This window comes from Tenrec ecaudatus, chromosome 1, assembly GCF_050624435.1.
Source record: "Tenrec ecaudatus isolate mTenEca1 chromosome 1, mTenEca1.hap1, whole genome shotgun sequence".
NCBI lineage: Eukaryota > Metazoa > Chordata > Mammalia > Afrosoricida > Tenrecidae > Tenrec > Tenrec ecaudatus.
In genome coordinates, this window is record NC_134530.1 from 21,672,095 (window position 1) to 21,690,882 (window position 18,788).

Genomic DNA, 18,788 nt, shown 5'->3' on the forward strand with positions numbered 1-18,788 from the left:
GGGTGCATTGCACACAGTAGACACACAATATATAGGACAGCTGGCTCATATAGTAGGCACACTATAAAATGTGTAGGGGTGCTTTATATTGAGTACCTAGTGCAGAGGCAGCTCGAGTACCAGGTGCCTGTGCCTTCCCTTTGCTCTGGCTCTTCGGGGATCTTGACCTGTCCCACCTTCCCATGGAATAATCCTCCGCCTTCTCCGAAGTCCCATGGAATTCCCCATTGCTCAGATTGGAAGACTGAGGCTCAGAGGAGGGCTGACACAGTTCTTAGAGCAAGGACTAGGGGGCACCCCTTCATTTTACTCTCTGACACCCCCATCCTTCAAGAGCACAGCCTCCAAGTGTCCTATATGCCCCACCCCCATGTGCCCTTTATCCCACAATCCTGATGCTAGCAATCTCTGGGAGATTGGAGTTACTTCTGTTCCTTCCCAGATTGGCTGGAATCAGGATCAGATTCCAGCAACAGCTGTGGTGGGGCCAATAGCTTCAAGCTCAAACCTTCAAGTTCAGGCTTATCTGCTCCACCCTGATCATAGAAGGGCTGGACAGGCTGTAAACTTTAGATTATTAACCCGGCCACTCCTACCCTCATGAAAGGTACCGGTCTACCGGATTCAGTGCCTATTCTGGGCAACCTGAGCCCGCTCTCTGCAATTTATCTGCACACCACTGCGTCCATCCCACTTTGGGCCATTGCCAGACAGGGAGGAGGAAGCCAGGCCTACACAGATTGGCTAGCCAGGGACAGCCCCTTACAACTCTTCCCATGTCCCTGACCCTGAAGGGGCAGAGAGGTCCTAGGAGGCGGGGAGAGGAAGCGGTGCAGGACCAGCTGCTGGGGAGAGAGAGTGCCAGGAAGGAGGTGACAAGCTGGGAGGGTCTTGGTCAGCTGGGGGCAGGGGTGTAGCTGTGTCTGGTTGCTCCTGGAAAAGAGCTGTTCTGGGGCAGTGAATAATGGGCAGCCCCTAATGGGTAACCCCTAACAACCTCCCCAGGAATGCCATCTGGGGCTGGGACTGCTTGGACTCCAGCCCCTTCTCTCTCTCTCTCTCTCTCTCTCTCTCTCTCTCTCTCTCTCTCTCTCTCTCTCTCTCTCTCTCTCTCTCTCCTTTCTCCACCCCCCTCCTCTTTCCCTTTTTCCCCTTCTAATCTCACCCACACCCATCTCTGCTCCCTATCCGGTGCCTGGAACCCACACCCTTGAATTCACCCTCTGCTTTGTGCCCACCCATCTGCCTCTGTCTTTGTGCTTACTGTCCGTGCCTCTTCTCCTGGCCTGCAGGATGTCTCTGCTGAGCCTGTCCTGGCTGGGCCTCTGGCCCCAGGGAGTCTCTTTGTGGCGGCTCCTGCTGTTGGTTGGGGGCTCCTGGCTCCTGGCGCGTATCCTGGCCTGGACCTTCGCCTTGTATGACAAGTGCAGCCGCCTCCGCTGCTTCCCACAGCCTCCACTGAGGAGCTGGTTCCTGGGACACCTGGGCCTGGTGAGTGGGGCAGCAGGATGAACCAGGGGCGACCAGGGGCAGGTGTGTCTTGCATGGCAGATAAGTGAGGGAGACCTGTGTCATTCCTCACCCCTCAGGGTCACTCACCCCCTTTCTGTGGCACCCCGCCTCCAGAGTGGGAGTCCCCTGAGGCCTAGGGGGTGCCTGTGCACCTACACCCCGACTGCCTATAGTCTCACCCTGAAGTGGGCGTGTCAGGTGCACAGTCCAGTGTTCCCCTCCCCACCCCTCCATCCTGCCTGCCTCTGCAGGGACGCTGCCCTCTCCCCTCACCCATGGGTCACAACTGGGGCACCTTCCTCTTCTTGTCCTAACCCCTCTCCCCCAAGGTGTACCAATGGACCCCATTGCTCAACCTAGGTGAGTGTTGGCCACTTCCTTTCTGAGAAGTCTTCCTTGACCTCTGCCATGGCCCTGCTCACATGGGGAACTAAAGGACAGCTTGCCCAGTCCATCTGTTTATCCTCCCTCATTCCCCCGATGACAGTCACTCTAGGAGGGGCCCCTCTGTCCCCAATACACAGCGCAGGAGCTGGCCTGAGTAGGCACTCAACAAAGGTCTATACCCCCCGTGTTTGAGAACTCTTTCGTGGCCTGGGTGGCCCCTGCTCCCCTTGGGTCTTCCAGTCCAAATGAACAAGGCTTCCCCTTCCCAGTGCCCCAGAGCCACTTGGGAGCAAACCCATTTCTCCAGCTTCCTCTTGTTTGGAGACAAGAACAGGTGCCTTGGGGAAGAGCTTCCGAGCGTCTGCTGCTCATCAAAGCCACGTTCTTCAGAACGAGGAGCTGCCTCGATGCCCGTGAACACTTTTCGAGATTTGGGAGGCAGCTTCAGAGGCCCTGCAGCCCCCAGGAAGATCACCCTTCACCCTGTCTCCCTTCCTGCCGACTCGGCCTTGGAGGATGGTCTGGTTCAGACTATTCGTCCCTTCCTCCGGCCTCTGTTGCTGTTTGACATGTCTGAGGCCCTCTCCCTCTCTGGACCAGCTCCACGAAGGGCACTGGGTCCTTGGCTTGGGTTTCTTGGGAGCAGGGCACCAGTTGAAAGTGGTTCTGTTCCGCTGGAGGGAGGAACCTGGAGGTTCGACATGCCTGGGGTGTTCTGAAAACCCACGAAGGCCCCCTAGACTTGAGTTTTACCCTTAGACTTGGAGGCTCCCTCCAGGGACCTCCTGTTTCTAAGGGACTCTGGCTTTTCAGACAGACCAAGAGGAAGCAGGGCATTTTCCCAGGACTTTGGGGAAGATGTCTAAGGGCTCAGGGCTGAATGGATGGGGCTTTCTGAGACTCAAGGGGATGGCTCTGTTTTAACCAGAACTTTCTGAAGACCTTAGGGAATGTCTTGGGGCTCAGGCTCAGACTGCCAAGGGAGGCCAAGGACCTAAGAGACAACGCATCCTGAAAGTCCTCCTCTCCCTCATCTCCACACCCCGGACCATAGCCCCTGCCTACCCTTGAAGGGGCATGTCAACAAGCTTGGAGAAAATATGCCCCAGATATACCTGTGCCTTTCTGGGCAAGAACACTGTCCTCTGTCGATAGGGACTGCTGGACTGTCAGAGCTCACAGCTGCTCCAAGAAGCCCATTAGACTGGAAGGTCTCAGCTCTGTAGTCCTTCTCAAAGGGAGGGTCCTGAGCCCTCCATGGGGACCGAGGAGGCCCAGAGAGAATGAGGGAACAGGCCCTGATGGGATAGGCCTGCAAAGGTCTGCAAGTCTTCCCAGGAAGACTTCCCACTGCCGTTGTCCCCTGTGCTTAAGCCCCTACTAGGATGAGCGAGCGCATCACCTGGAACCGAGCCCTGTACCTTCTCGCTCTGTTTTTGGGATTCACCCTGAGACTTGGAGGCTGCTCCCAGGGCCCTTCCATCCCCACGGGGCCCTTGTTTTGGGAAAGAAAGGAGTCTTTTTCTCAGGACAGAAATCTGACGAATCTTCGCAGCAGAGGCTGTGCCCGCTCTGGGTACCAAGAAGGGGTGGACACCTGTAGCACTTTGGGGAGAGGTGACCCCTCCTGGTTGTTTGCAGATCCCCCCTACGGAGCAAGGTTTGAAGAAGATAACTCAACTGGTGGCCACCTTCCCAAAGGGCTTTAAGTCCTGGCTCGGCCCAGTCAGCCCCCTCATCACTCTGTGTCACCCTGATGTCATCAAGCCTGTTGTCAGCGCCTCAGGTACCAACGCGGAACTTGGGATCACGGGGTCCTGGTGGCATCCGAGGGCTCAGGCTCCTCTCTGTCCCCAGCTTTTAGCTGGTTCCTGCAGGACCTCAGACTTTTCTTACTTCTCTTTCTTTCCTGCATTCACCTGTCCCCAACTCACCACCTGCAACCCTCCCATGGAGTTCTCAAGAGAGGTGTCAGTGCTGGAGAACCACCAGTCATGGGAGCGATGCCCCAACTGCAGGCAGCCCGCAGTGGGCTCAGAGGGAGAGAGAAGCTGGCGCAGCCCAGAGAGCAAGGATGACTCCCAGGGGGACATGGCGGAAGGCCTCTAAGAGGAGGAAGTGGCGGATTTGCTTGGGGAATGCTGAGAATGATGTTTTTCATGGGCAGTGCTGTCGTGATCAGTGGTGGCTTCGGCACCTCTTGCCAGGTCTGGCTTCTACCCATCCACCTCAGTGACAGAGCCATGAGAAGGCATCTAGGCCATTCTTGCCACGACGTCCGACTCTCATGGTTCAGTCCCTTCTACTGCAACCTGTGACTTGTCCTTAAGCCCCCTGCTCCAGACCCGAGGTGTCTCTTCTGTGAGACCTCACCTAAGCTTTGCTCCTGTCCCTTGTCCTCTGCCTTTTGCACCCCAGACAGGGGACTGGGGCAGTGTCCCACTAGTTTCTGTCATTAACTAACTTGGCGACTATAGGCGCCTGACTCTTCGGTGGCTAAGGTCCCTTTCTTTTGTGGGTGGTAGAAACTCAGTCAGGTGTGGCTTCAGCAAAGAAAGCGAATCTGTTGACCGTAAGGTCAAGGAGGGTGGGCTTCAGGCACAGCTGGATCCAGGACTCAAACAATGTGGCCAGAAATCATTCTTCATCTCTTGGCATTGCTTCCTGGTCATTTTTGCCTCCCTTACCAATGTGAGGGAATTATTGCCTCACATTGTAAATGATGGTCTGAGAAGCTCTGTTCCCAGGGGAGAACTTGTTTCCCCCCACAGCAAGCCCACTAATGGCCAGGCCTGCGTCAGAGTACCAGATCCCAAGGCGATTAGTGGAACTCTGCTCACTTGGCCTTGCTGGACATGGGACTCTCAGAGCGGTCATTCGGGGAACATAGCAGCTCAGTGCTTAAGAACACAAGTCCTGCATTCAGACAGACCTGGGCTTGGGGCTCAGGAAGTCATGTCCTCTCTGTGAAATCCTGGGCAATTGTCATCATTCTTCAGAGCCTTCGTTTCCTTATATGGAATATGGGGGTAAAAGGAGCTTGAAATTGAAGGTGATTTGGGGTTTCCAATGGGGAAGAGTCTGTTTCTGCCCCTGAGACTGAGTGACCTTGAATGGCTCAGACCCAGGAGGGGCCTTGGCAGAGAGGTGACGAATGACTGGACAGGGACCTCGGCACTCCAGTAGGTATCTGCCTCCAGCCCTTCTCTCTGGCACCTCCAAAGTGATGAAGCTAGTCTTCTTTGTTCCTCTCCAGATCCAGAGCTCGGAGGAGGGTCTCCGGTACACACAGGGCCTGGCCAGCACCTTCAGAGACGTGTGCTGCTGGTGGGTGGGGCCCTGCAATGCAGTGATCCGCATCTTCCACCCCACCTTTATCAAACCTGTTCTCTTGGCCTCAGGTAGACATTGGCTGCTCATAGCTTGCTGCCACTGAGATTCTGTCGTATCTGGTCATGTCTAGGGCATGTCTGTGTGACACCCGTGTGTCCATGTTGGCTGTGTGTTTGCACCTGGGACCATTCGGAGATGATCTCAATCATATCTGGGCTCGGCTGTGGCCCAGGGCATTGGAACATGTTGGGACATGTCTAAAATGTCATTTGAGATTGTCCAGATGTCCTGCTGGTCGTGAGGGGGCCGTTCGTCCTTTGGCTTGTCCAGTGTCAGAGCTGAGTTGTGTCAGGGACAGGGTTCTTCTGTGAAATATGTGGTAGGTCCAAATGTACATCTATCTGGTCACACCTGGAACAAGAATTGGACCCTATTTCTATAATGCCTGGGGCTCATGTGTGGGGTTTCCGAGGTCATGTCAGAGGGCTCTGGTCTACATTAAAGCATGTTGTGCCAGGTCATAGAAATGTTAGGGTGTGTCTAGCATGGTGTGACCATGCAGGAGGCATGTTAGCATGTGTTTAGGCCATGTCAGAGAATGCTATATTGTCTTGTGGTCATGCTAAGGTGTGTCGTGTATCTTGTTGCCACGTTGGACTGTTGTTTGCTAGTTAGCTCCTTCAGGTCCATGTCTGAGGAGGCTAGGCAGTGCCAGGGTGCCCAGGGCCCGTGCGGCCCACTTTGTAGAACATTGGACGGTTACAGAAATGTTGCGTGTATAAGAGCTATGCCCAGACGTGGTGGGATATGCTGTGCCATGTTATTGTTTGTCTAGCATGTTGAGAGGTCTTTGTGAGAAATCGTTGCGCTGGCTGCTGGAGGCTGTTGTGGTCCTTTCTTGTCTCCTCCCTGCTCCCTCTATTCGTGGCCTCATTCCTGCTACGCTGGGCTGGCTTGGAGTGCGGGGGTGGGGGTGGGGGGTGGGATGCATATCCCACTGGGAACCTACAACCGCGCCCCCCAACCCCCGTGAGCTCCTCCCTTACCACTTTCTGTGATCCCTGACGGCACTCGTTCATATCAGCGGCTGTTGCACCCAAGGACATGGTCTTCTACAGATTCCTGAGGCCCTGGCTGGGTGAGTATCTGTGGGTAAAAGGGGCGAGGGGGACCTTGGGGCGTAGAGAAAGTGCTTTCCTTGCCCACTGCCCGTGACTACTACTAGGGGACGGGCTCCTGCTGAGTAATGGTGCCAAGTGGAACCGCCACCGCCGCCTGCTGACGCCGGCCTTCCACTTCAACATCCTGAAGCCCTACGTGAAGACCTTCAACGAGAGTGTGAACATCATGCACGTGAGTTCCACGAGCCCAGGGCCCTTTAGCGAGCCTTGGGAGGAGGGGCACAGGTAGATTCGAGTGAGCTGGCGTCTTGGCTCTGCTGGGTGGTCTTGGGGCCATTGTTCTTCCTCTTTAAGTCCCAGGTTCTTCATCTGTGAGGGCTCAGCGTCGCCGCTTTGAAGGGTGTTCAAGATGACACCGTGGAGTTCTGTCTTTGGCACATTGGGGGGGAGGGCACAAGATGTTAGTGTCTATGTCCCCATCTCTGGACCCAGGTGACCCTGAGTCTGTGTTGGTGATAAGAGTGGAAACTATATACCGTAATAGCGATTGCTGAGTAACAGACCACCCTGAAAGGATTCGCACTGTGTGTTGCTCATGAAGGCACACGAGACCAACAGTTCACACTCACCAGCTAACCCCGAGACCAACAGTTCACACTCACCAGCCGCTCTGTGGGAGAAAGATGAAGCTTTCCGCTCTCATAAAGATTTATAGCCGTAGAAACTCACAGGGGCAATTCCACTGTGTCTATAGGGCACTGTGAATCCAGAATTGACTTGATGGCAGTGAGTTTCGGGGAGTTTATTGCTCATGAGTCTTGTCAGTCGGCTGAGTCATTCGTCTGGTCTTGCGGGGGCTCACTCGTGCATCTAGGGTCAGGTGTGCAGCAGGTAGTCAGCGAGGCTGACCCAGCTTGGACTCGCTCAAGTGCTTGCGGTTGATCCAGCATGGCCTTGGCTGCGGCAACTGGTCTCCACGTGGTAGCTCCCGCTCCCACTGGCAGCCCAAACGCATTCCCACAGTGAAAGCCTGGTCCCAACAGAGCGAGAGTCAGCTGCCAGGATGCCTCTTGAGGTCTGGGTTGAGGAGCATCATGCAGTCCTTTGCACCAAATTCATTGGCTACAGAAAGTCCCAAGTTCACTCCAGAACCAAAGTTTGTTCCTAATAAAAGGTGCTGCAAAACCACCTTGTAAAGGGTGTGGATAGAGAGAGGAGTAAATTGTAGTACTGGAGAGTCATGGATTTGCAAACTGGTAAGTTATTGTGCTATTACTTCATGGATTCTTCTAGGAGACATGGCTCTCCGGAGACATGGGGAAAAGACTTTATTATTCATGGCACTGCAGGTAGCATGCTGGCTCGCAGCCTTTTCCCAAGCTCCTCAAATCCCATGGGAGGAACCCACGTGGGCCGAGATAGAGGCAGTGTATTTTCATACTGGGAAGGAACCTCAAACTTGAGGATCTCCAACTTTTATCATCAGCAGAAGCAAGCCTGATTCCTGTCCAAGGAGAGAGAGGTCCTCCTGCCTTGAACTTCTCACGGCAAACACAGGCTGGGAGATGAGCCGGTGAACGAGCATATGGACCTTGAGCTGCGTACTTACCCAGGCAGAGAACACAGGGATGCTCGGGGCCCATGGAGGACTGCCTCTCCGGACAAAGGAGACATTTTGCAAGCAATCTGGAAAAAGGATGAGGGCGATGAATGCAGTCAGGCTAACAGTTATTGAGCACTTCCCATCAGCCAGAAAGCGTGCTTCACTCCATGACACATTCTGAGTGCTTTCATGCTCACGCACCTATTGGGGATGGATGGTTACTCTTAAGCCATCACAGATGAGGAGACTACGGCTCAAACAGATTAGGTCATTTCTCTGTCTTCCAGCAACTAGTAAGCGTGGTCTAGCAAATGGTGGGGCTGAGACTCCAGCCTGCTTTACAGAACTCTGTGGTAGATCATCTTTGCTAGGAGTGTACTTTTAACCATTGGAACATAGGGGACCATGAGTTGATAAAGGGTATATGAGACAGAGGCTGGGAATCGAATCCAGGCCTCCCAGTCGTGGCCTTTTCATGTCTTAGCAATGGCTTCCATTCTCACCCAAGCCTGATCTACTCTGGTGACGGCGGTGCCTTGGAGGGAAGACTGGGAGGTTGGCTCTAGATGGCATTTAGGTGATTGTGGTTGGGTGGTGTTGGTGCTGGTTACCAGAAGAGGTAGATCCCAGCCCCGTGTCTGCCATCATCCCTGACCAGGAGAAGTGGTGGCGCCTGGTCTCTGATGGCAGCGCCCGTCTGGACCTGTTTGAGCACATCAGCCTCATGACCCTGGACAGTCTGCAGAAATGCGTCTTCAGCTTGGACAGCCGCTGCCAGGAGTGAGTCCTAAGCCTGAATCTGGGAACTTGGATGACGGACCCAAAGGAGTAGATGGGGAGGGTGGATTGACCAGGGCAGTCAGAAGTATCTTCTTGGAGGAGAGAGTCAAACGCTGGGCAGCTGAGGAATAAAAACAAGAAGGCTAGATTGAGTTGTGTGTAAGAGCAACAAGGAGGCAGCTCGTAAATGAGGTCAGAGAAGGACCTAGATGCTAGATCTTAAGAATAAGCCAAGGAGTGTGGACTCTGTCTCGGGATCCCCATGGAGCCAGGACAAGAATTTGAACCAGTGCAGAACACGGTCAGAGCGGAGGCTTACAAATCTGGGAACGACACACTGTTATGTAGGCACTGGATAGAAAATGACATTGGCTGGGTAGAAGGAGACCAGGTAGAAAGCTAGACCCACAGACCAGTTGAGAGAGGATGAGGTTTGGGAAGGAGAAAGGGCTGTTGAGATTAATGGGCACGATGTCCAAGTTCCCAGGGACGTGGGTGACAGGAGAGAAGGAGGTGTGGGTAGTCCTGTTTCCTGGCTCCCCATCACCTGCGTCTTCCGCACTATCTTCTCCTGGATGCTCAGTGTCACTGTGGGAGGTAGTGCCTGGCTTCTGGGAAGAAGTGCACCCTGGGCCGTAGGTCTGTGACGTTGCTGCCTCCTTTCTTGCCCTCGTCCTGCAGGAAGCCCAGTGACTACATTGCTGCCATCTTGGAGCTCAGCGCCCTTGTGGCAAAACGGCACCATCAGCTCTTGCTACACTGGGACTTCCTATATTACCTCACTTCCGATGGGAGGCGCTTCCGCAGGGCCTGCCGCCTGGTGCACGACTTCACCTATGCCGTCATCCAGCAACGGCGCCGTGACCTCAAAGATCAGGGTGTCGATAATTTACTCCAGGCCCAAGCCAAGGCCAAGGCCAAGACTCTGGACTTCATTGATGTGCTCCTGTTGAGCACGGTGAGTACCCGGGGGTTCCGATTTGAGAAGTGGGCATGACCTCACTTTTCAATGTCCAATGGAAGGGCTCGAACGTGACCCAGCCATTCCTGGGGGACCAAGGAAGGGGTTCAATGAAGGGAGGGCCAATGTTTGAGATATGTACAGATGACGCTATGGAAAGTAACCTGCAGACACTGGTAAACCTGGAAAGGCTAGAGGCCCGAGGGTTGACTCTACTTACAAGTGAACAAGTTAGATCGCCACAGTGTATGTGTGTGCGTTTAAGTGACGTATAATATCGTTGTTAGTGTCCCATCAACACCTACTCATATGTGTAACTCTTTGGTATAACAGAAGGCCACGGTGCCCAGTCCTGCACCACTTTGACTTTGGTTGGGTGCTGGAGCCCAACGTGATGGCCACTGGGTATGTTGAGTGCCTTCCAACCCAGGAGACTTAGCTTCGAGCACGATGTTGAACAACGTTCTCCTGTGGCTGGTTTTCTGATGGAGCTCCCCAGGTCTTTCTGCCTAGTCTGTCTTAATCTGGAAGCTCTGCTGAGATCTGCTCACTGCAAGAGAGCCTGCTAGTATGTAACTATCGTTGGCATAGCTTCCAGCATCATAGCAACACACGTCACCACCACAACATGCAGATGGGTAGAGGACGTGTGTGTGTGTATGATCAGAGTACATTGTTTATTTCAGAGCAGCAATAGCATCCAGAGCAGCATCCCAGTGCTGTACCCCATGCCCCACCCTTTCAAAGTACCCCACGAGCCACATGCCCTGTCCTCAGCTTTTCACCCGTACCTGCCACAGGGCTGCACCCAAAGAGAGGGACCCACAGGGTCAGACTTGTAGCTCATGCAGACCTGCTGCAGCATCTGCCTCCACTCCTCTAAAGAGATTAGTTAGCAAAGGGAGAGGGAGAGTGACTTCGATCTCCACAGGGTGCGGGCAAAGGCTCTCGATGTCCAGTCATTGAGGTGTGAGTAAGCCAGTGACTCTGGGACAGGGAGGACCGGACTGTCTGGATTCATGGCCCCAGAGTGTGAACGGATGGCCACGGAGTCCTATTCAATCTCCAGCATCCAGGGAACGTTGTTATCCAATGAAATCCACAAAGCCCTCCTCATGCAGAAACATGCCCAAATTCATGGACCATTGACTCCTCCCACTGGGGGAGGGATAAAATAGGAGCAGAGGAGAACAGAGAAGAGGCCTTTAGGGAGGGCTAGGCAGAGGCAGTGAGGCACAGGACATCTAGGACTGCAGGGTGGGCATGGCTTTCTGGTGGAAGCTGGATCTTGGCCGATAGTCTCAGCTATATAGTGTGGGCTATGGCTCATGGCCACCTGTGCACGACAGAAGGCAACAGGGCCTGGGCCTGGGCCGTTTCTACACTGGTCTTGGTTGTGGCCACCTTTTGAGTAACTTCCTCATCCAGCACAAGATTGCACAATGTCCTGTTATGATTCATGAGAGCTCCACTGGTTAGGGGAAATTGCTAGGCCTTTCTGCCTAGCTTGTTTTCGCCTGGAAACTCACCTGGCCCTGGCCAATCAGTGTGAGGCTGGATTAGGATCAAGATCGTGTGCCTCACACAGCCCTCTTTCGTTTTTCAACTAGGTTTTATGATTCATTGCAATAGCCTCGCAGAACTCACAGAAAATGCTCACGATTACGGGGCTTATGCAGGTGCTGGGAATTAACAGGTCACAGCGTAGGTTAAAAAAATGTGCAGGATACAGTTGTCCTGCCAGGACATGTTTCAAAGCCGCTTTGGGCCTGCTAATAAATGTCCAAAGGACATGCCGCTCCACTGTGAGCCTCAACCCGAAGAGCCGCAGCTCCAGCTCCAGGGCCAGCAAACCCAGATCGCCGCATTAAGTGTCCAAGGGCACCCCACTCCACAAACCAGAGTCCTGCCCCAAAGCCCTCAGCTTTGCTTGCTCCGTAGCTTGGGAAGTCTTCCTCTTTGTCCCTGGCGCCAGCTCTGCTTCTCCTGTCACTCCTCTGATATCAAAGTTGTTTTCCTGGATCAAGGAGGTTCACTGTGTAGGGATCTCCGGATCCAGAGGACGCGTTCCACCCCTGGTTCTCATTTTATACCTAGCAGATGACAATCACAATGAACCCTCTTAAGTATTATTCATAGACAGATCCTAGGGGTGTCTTTCTCTCCCACCCCTCTAACACAGACCCATCAAGAAGAGGCCCTTTGGTGGGGGCAACAGAGATTATGACTACAGAGCCACGTTAAATAATTCGCTGCCCCGCAGGGACACGGAGCGGGTGTAATTAAGGGCTAGTAACGGCCTTTCCTTCTTTCCAGGATGAAGACGGGAAGGTGCTGTCAGATGAGGATATTCGAGCAGAGGCTGAAACGTTCATGTTTGGGGGTGAGGGTTGCAACATGAGATGGGAGAGGGGCCCCCTCTTCGTGGGGAATTGGTGGGTGGACTCTAGACCACCCCATCCTGCCCCACCATCTTCCATCCTCCTGGAGGACCTCAACGCAAGGCAGATGCCTGCCCTCTGGCAATGCAGTAGCCCAGTGACCCAAGCCTGCTTGGCTGCCCCTCAGGTCATGACACCACAGCCAGCGGCCTCTCCTGGGTCCTGTACAACCTGGCCAAGCACCCGGAATACCAGGAGCGCTGCCGGAAGGAGGTGCAAGAGCTCCTGAAGGACCGTGGGACCGAGGAGATTGAGTGGTGAGTGCAGTTCTCATGACCTGTTCCCGGAGCCCTGTTCCCTGACTCTGGTAGGGGTGGAGGAAGACCTTTCAGCTGAATCTGCTCTAGTTGCTTAGTGAGACTAAAAACGAGGCCAGATGCAGGGCCTGGTACCCAGCCCAGGCAGCAGGGAAAAGATTGTGGCTCTGGGATCAGAACGATCAATGTGCTTGGAGAAGAGTGACAATGTGTGAAGGCCCATGATATCACTTAGCATGTGCGCCGTAAACCAACTTCCCTCTTTTCCCGGTCTTCTTAAAATCACAAGTTTAAAAGGTCTTCTCTCCCCTAGATGTTCGTTCTTCCCCAGCCCCCTAACTCCTTCGCTATGGTCCAATTTAGAGATGCACAGGGGACACCTGGGGATAAAAGATGTCTGTTTTCTGTACAGAGAAAGCTACATCGCCATCACCCAGTCCTTTACCCAGCAGACACTCCCTCACTGCATTCAACTCAGCCTCCATCTCCAACACTCTTCCTAGCTCCATTCGCTGTGTCCTGGTGTCCCAGGGTGGACCCCTTCCCAGGCCCTGTGCTCCAGGAGTTTCTGGTCTGGGACTGTCGTCTCAGCCCAGGGAAGTCCTAGTTGACATTAATAGGACTAGGCTTGAGCGAGAGAAGCCAGCCTCAGGGTGGGCTGGAGCAGGTGCTTCAACTGAGAACTTGAAAATGAGCTTGAGCAACCCCTTAAGTACAATTAGAAAGTGGTAAGACTTCTTATAAACTCTGGCCATGTCAGGAAACACCAGTCCCTGGAGAAGGACATCAAGCTTGGTAGAGGGGCAATGACAAAAAGGAAGACCCGCAGGGAGATGGATTGACCTGGTGGCTGCAACAGCGGACTCAAGCATAGGGACAGCCGTGAGCGTGGTGCAGGACCGGACCGGGCAGTGCCTAGTGCCGTTTGTGCAGAAGGTTGCTATGCGCTGAGAATGAATCAATGGCAACTAACAACAACAACAACAACAAGAGGAAGTGACAACAACAACAACAACAAGAGGAAGTGGTGTAGGTCAAGGACACAGCCCGAGCAAAGCCCAAGCAGGAGAGAAGGGGGCAATGGAGAATGGGCTACTTACTTTGTTAGCCTGACAAACACCAAATAAATCAAACTAGCATAAAAACAAAACCCTGGAGTTGATTCGACTCATGGTAGCGCCAGCTGCATCTGAGTAGCGCTGCTCATGGGGTTTCAATGGCTGTTGTGTGAGTCTGGGTACTTTAGAGAAACAAATCCACAGAAACTCATGTAGAAGAGAGAGCTTTATATAAAGGGTAAGAGCACATCAAGAAAACATCCCAACCCAGGGCTGCCCAAGCCCACAAGTCCAACACTAACCTGTATGTCCAACACCAATCCACAAAGTCCTCCTCCATCTCACAAAACACACGTAATGACGCCGACTGCAGGAGGAAAGCCGGATCAGTGAACGTGTGAGCATCTCAGCGCTGGCAGGGGTCTCCACACAGCTGCTCCAGCGCCCAAGCTGCATCAGGGTAGGTCCACCTGGCTTCTCCTCAGGGATGTCTCACAGAAAGTGAGCCTTGCCAGCTGAAGCAGGAAACTGGCTCAGGCAGCTGCACCCTGGTCTGACCATCAGAAAGCAAGAGACCCCCAAACTAGAAAATCAAGGCTCAGCAAGCCATTTATCTCTCTGCCCTTCAATTAACCCACATGGGTTTATTGGCCAGGTTGTCTCAATAAACTACCTCCCTCAGCTGTCATTCTGGGGACGTTTCACTGTTCCCCATTGACTGAGGAGTAACTTATGTGGCTGTTAAGGGGCTGCCAAGTCATTTCTGACTCTTAACAACCCTGTGTGCAACCGAACAAAACCTTGCCCGGTCCTGCGCCAGCCTCACCCCTGCTCCTCTATGTGAGCCCCTTATTGCAGCCACTGGTCAATCCATCCGTTGAGGGTCTGCCTCGTTTTTGCTGACCCTCCACTTTACCAAGTATGGTGTCCTTTTCCAGGGACTGGCTTATTCTGATGACCTGTCCAAACTACATGAGATGAAGTCTTGCCCTACTTGGTTCTAAGGAGCGTTCTGATTGTACATCTTCCATGACGGGTTTGTCTGTCTTCTTGACAGTCTGTGGTGCTGCCAATATTCTTCACCAGCACCATGCCTAAAAACGAATTGATTCTTCTGTCTTCCTCACTCAACGTCCACATTTCACATGCAGACGGGGAGATTGAAAATACCAACACTTGGGTCAGGCGCACCTTAGTCCTTAGCGTCGCATCCTTGTTGTTTGACACTTCCAGGAGATCTTGTGCAGCAGATTTATTCAAGGGAATACACGGTTTGATCTCATAACTACTGCTTCCATGAGCATTGATTGTGGATCTAAGCAAGAGAAAATCCTCGACAGCTTCAATCTTTTCTCCGTTGATCACAATGTTACCTATTGGTCCAGTGGTGAGGATTCTGGTTTTCTGGATTCTGAGTTATAATCCATAATGAAGAGTGCAATCTTTGATGTCCATCAGCAAGTGCTTCAAGTCCTCCTCACTTTCGGCTAGCAAGGTTGTGTCATCCATGCAGAATAGACGGTTATTAAGCCTTCCTCCAGCCCTGGTGCTCAGTTCTTCTTCATGTAGCATGGCTTCTTCTCAGGTTATTTTCTCAGATACAGATTGAATAAGTATGGTGAGCGGGTGAAACCCATACACAAAACTTTCTTGATTTTAAATCATGCAATATTCTCTTGTTCTCTTCCCACAACTGCCTCTTGATTTATGTACAGGTTCCAAATGAGCACAATTAAGTGTTCTGGAATTCCCACTCTGCTCATGGTTATCCATAGTTTATTATGGCTCACACAGTCAAATGCCTTTACATAGTAAACCACATGTAAACATCTTTCTGGCATTCTCTGCTTCCAGCCAAGATCCATCTGACATCATATCCCTTGTTCCACATCCTCTCCTGCATCTGGCCTGAATCTCTGGCAGCTCTCTGCCAATGTACTGCTGCAACTGTTGGTGAATGATTATCAACAAAATTTTACTTGCATGTGCTATCGATGATATTGTTCTATAAATTGTGCATTCCTGTATGCAAATATGGGTCTTTTCCAGTCAGTTGGCCAGGTAGTGGTCTTCTAAATTAATATTCTTTCTCACCGCCATGCTTCAAACACACTGATTCTCCCTTGGTCTTCTTTGCTCGCTGTCACATGCCTCTGAGGGGACTGGAAATACCATGGCTTGGGTGAGGTGCACTTAGTCCTCACAGTAAGTTCCTTGTTTTTCCATGCTCTCGCGGTTTCCCCGGTGCGATGTGTAGAAACGGCAGGAATTGTCTCTTGCTCCTCTGGTGTCAATGTTTTCTCCTAGGTCCAGGAGGCTCACCATTCAGGGATCTCAGGGGTCAATGGGCATGCTCCTTCATTTGATCCCCTTCAGAATGGCCAGCACAGTGAATCCTATTAACAAACCCCCAAAATTGAATCCTATTAGTATCTTCTCCACCTTCTCTAAGCCAGACCCCTCAGGAAATGGCCCTTAGGTAGCCGCTACCGACCCGGTGGCTAGAGGGTCCACATCAATCCTTCACTGTGCTGCAACTGGGAGAAATGCATTCTCATCAGCTTTGTAATAACTGTATCCTTTTCCCATTTGTTTTTAGTCCATTATGTAGCATTCTTGGTGCAATATTAAATAAGAATAGTATTTTGGACCTGTTCCGATTTTACTTTTCCTCTACCACCACCCTCCCCTTTTTGTTTGTTTGTTTGTTTACAACGACACTCAAACCACTATTTAGGCACGAGGGGTAAGGGATCTGGAGGAATTTTCTTTTTTCGAAGAAAAAAACCTACTACATATATTTTCACATCCCATCTCAAGAAATGAAATCAACAGCAATATCCTTTATTTGATTTTGTTTTGTTTACTTTGTTGTTTGCTTTAGTTTGCTTCGTACTCTTTTCCCTTTTGGTTTCGTTTTCTCGCCATAAGGGACATTTTATTTTTCTGCAAATTTGTCAGCCTCTTCAGGAATGTGTTTGGGGTGTTGTTGTTTGCTCAGAAAGGGCTGCAGAGAAAGCAAGCAAGAAAGGCACGTAAAGAAACCAGCCATGTTTTCTCTGGTCATTATGTAGTATGGCTTTCCCGAGGCTTTATTTGTTTATTTATCTTCTAAACTGGGGTGAAAATATTCGTAGCGAACCACGCACCAGCTTAACAATTTCTACCTGTGCAATTCAGGACCATTGGTTATACATTCTTCAAATGATGCAACCATTCTTGCTCTCATCTTCCAAATCACGTCACCACCATTAACAGAAACTCAAAGCCCTGAAAACAACGTGCCCCTCACTCTTCCCTTTGCCCTAATAAATGACTGATTATCTGTGCTTTTCAGAATTTGCTTATTTTGTGTAAGTGAGACACCCAGGACCTGCCCTCTATGACTGCCTTGTTTCTCTCCCCAGGATGTCCCCAAGGTCCAGCCACATAGTGGCGTAGGTCAGCACTGCATTTCTCTGTATGGCTGAGTAGTATTCTATGGTGTGTTTGAACCACACTCTATTCATCTAATACTAACGTGTTCATGGAATTTTGTTATAGAGTGGTGGTGAGAGACAGATGGTAAAACAGTGTCATCAGGTGTCAAGGGGCCTGGGGGAGTCTTTGCTCCCTGGTTAATTGTTGGGGGTGGGGTGGGTGTTGTTCTTTAGGGACGACCTAGCCCTGCTGCCCTTCCTGACCATGTGCATCAAGGAGAGTCTGCGGCTGTATCCTCCAGCCCTTGTTGTCTCTCGCTGCTGTACCCAGGATATACACCTTCCAGATGGCCGGGTCATCCCCAAAGGTGCCCACGATGGCCAGGGGGAGGTCCTGGGGAGGGAGGGGAGCCCAGCAGGCAGAGGAGACCTCCTACTGACCGACATTTCCTCTCACAGGTGTCATCTGCCTCATCAGCATCTTCGGAACCCATCACAACCCCTCTGTGTGGCCAGACCCTGAGGTACCCCCTCCCTTATCCGCTGCAGAAACCTAGGGAAGCGGGCGGGAGCCTGGGTGGGGACTCAGACACCAAGTCTGGAACTGTATGCACGTCTGTCTGGGGCTGTCTATCTGTCTAGGGAGATCCCAGCCAGCATCCCTGTTTGCTCCCCCACCCCTAGGTCTATGACCCCCTCCGCTTCGACGCAGAAAACAGCCAGAAGAGGTCACCTTTGGCTTTTATCCCCTTCTCTGCGGGGCCCAGGTGAGACCTGCAGGTGACAGACTGGGGTGGGATAGGGTGAAGTGTGGGGGTGCGGTGGTCCGAATTCCAGTCTCTTTCTCTCTATGGAAGTTTGGAGGAAGAGCTGGGAGACAGGTGGGATCCAATCTGCTACTCTGAGTATTGGGCTGAGTATGTGGACCAGGCTCCTGGGACACGGAAGGCCTTGGGACTAGGGTTGGGCAGCTCTTCCCTTTATCCCTCAAGGTGTTGAGGGCTGGGCTATGTGTCCCTGGCGGGGATCCAGGCTCAGTGGGGTCCGACGGACATCCTGGGCACAGGCAGACCCCTGTCCCGCCCGCAGGAACTGCATCGGGCAGACGTTCGCCATGACCGAGATGAAGGTGGCCCTGGCGCTCACGCTGCTGCGCTTCCGCGTCCTGCCTGATGACAAGGAGCCTCAGCGGAAGCCGGAGCTGATCCTGCGCGCAGAGGGTGGCCTGTGGCTGCGGATGGAGCCGCTGGGCGCGGCCCCAGAGTGACCCTCAGGTCCCTTATATGCACACGGACTCACCACCACCACCTCGTTCAGCTGACTCCCAGGAATAAAGCTCTGCTGTCACCTCTACCCGAGTCTGTCTCAGAGTCAGCAGGGGCGGGCGAGGACTGGGGGTACCTGCAGGTGCCCCTACGTCCAACGGAGAGAAGTACTGCGCGTCCCTGTACCAAACGCACAACGGTTGCTCCGGGTCAAGTCCCCTCCTGAGGGTCTTCTGACTGGCTACTTGCCAGGCACGGTGGCCTTCCCCAGGGCCTGCTCCCTCCCAATAACAGGTGGGAAGCAAAGAGGTGACGTCTTACCACTCTCGTTTCTCCAACAGATTGTTGACCGTCCGGGGCGATTTCAATCTTCCCCACCCACGCCATCGTCCAGTTGTTTCCACTCGAGACATGCTGAGCAGGTTCTTGTCGCCTGGTTGTCTAACATTTGAACATTTAATGACATTGTTTCCTTTGCCTTCCGGCGTTGCCCGTGGGCATTTTCCGGTCTTTTATGTCATCAGTTCTTCTATTGCCGTGAGCTTCTCTATGTTCACGAGAGCGCTGTCAGCATCCCTCCCGACTTCCACTTTGGTCTTTTTCTTCTTTCCTGTATGTTTAACGACTTTTTGATTTCTCCCCGTATGATGT

General features: G+C 52.6%; 1 protein-coding gene across 2 annotated transcripts; it reads left to right on the plus strand.

Annotated features, from left to right (window-relative positions):
- Nucleotides 1–1,293: 1,293 nt before the first annotated feature.
- Nucleotides 1,294–18,139, plus strand: LOC142432450 (cytochrome P450 4F3-like). Of its 2 annotated transcripts, none has more exons than XM_075537687.1 (12): nucleotides 1,294–1,491; nucleotides 3,541–3,685; nucleotides 6,317–6,370; nucleotides 6,458–6,585; nucleotides 8,615–8,736; nucleotides 9,418–9,694; nucleotides 12,014–12,080; nucleotides 12,266–12,395; nucleotides 17,107–17,240; nucleotides 17,332–17,396; nucleotides 17,557–17,639; nucleotides 17,962–18,139. In XM_075537687.1, the coding sequence occupies exons 1-12, from the start codon at nucleotides 1,294–1,296 to the stop codon at nucleotides 18,137–18,139; spliced, it is 1,581 nt and encodes a 526-aa protein (XP_075393802.1). The 2 variants fall into 2 exon arrangements, with proteins under 2 accessions (XP_075393802.1, XP_075393810.1); XM_075537695.1 differs by lacking the exon at nucleotides 3,541–3,685 and adding an exon at nucleotides 5,156–5,300.
- The last annotated feature ends 649 nt before the right edge of the window (nucleotides 18,140–18,788 follow it).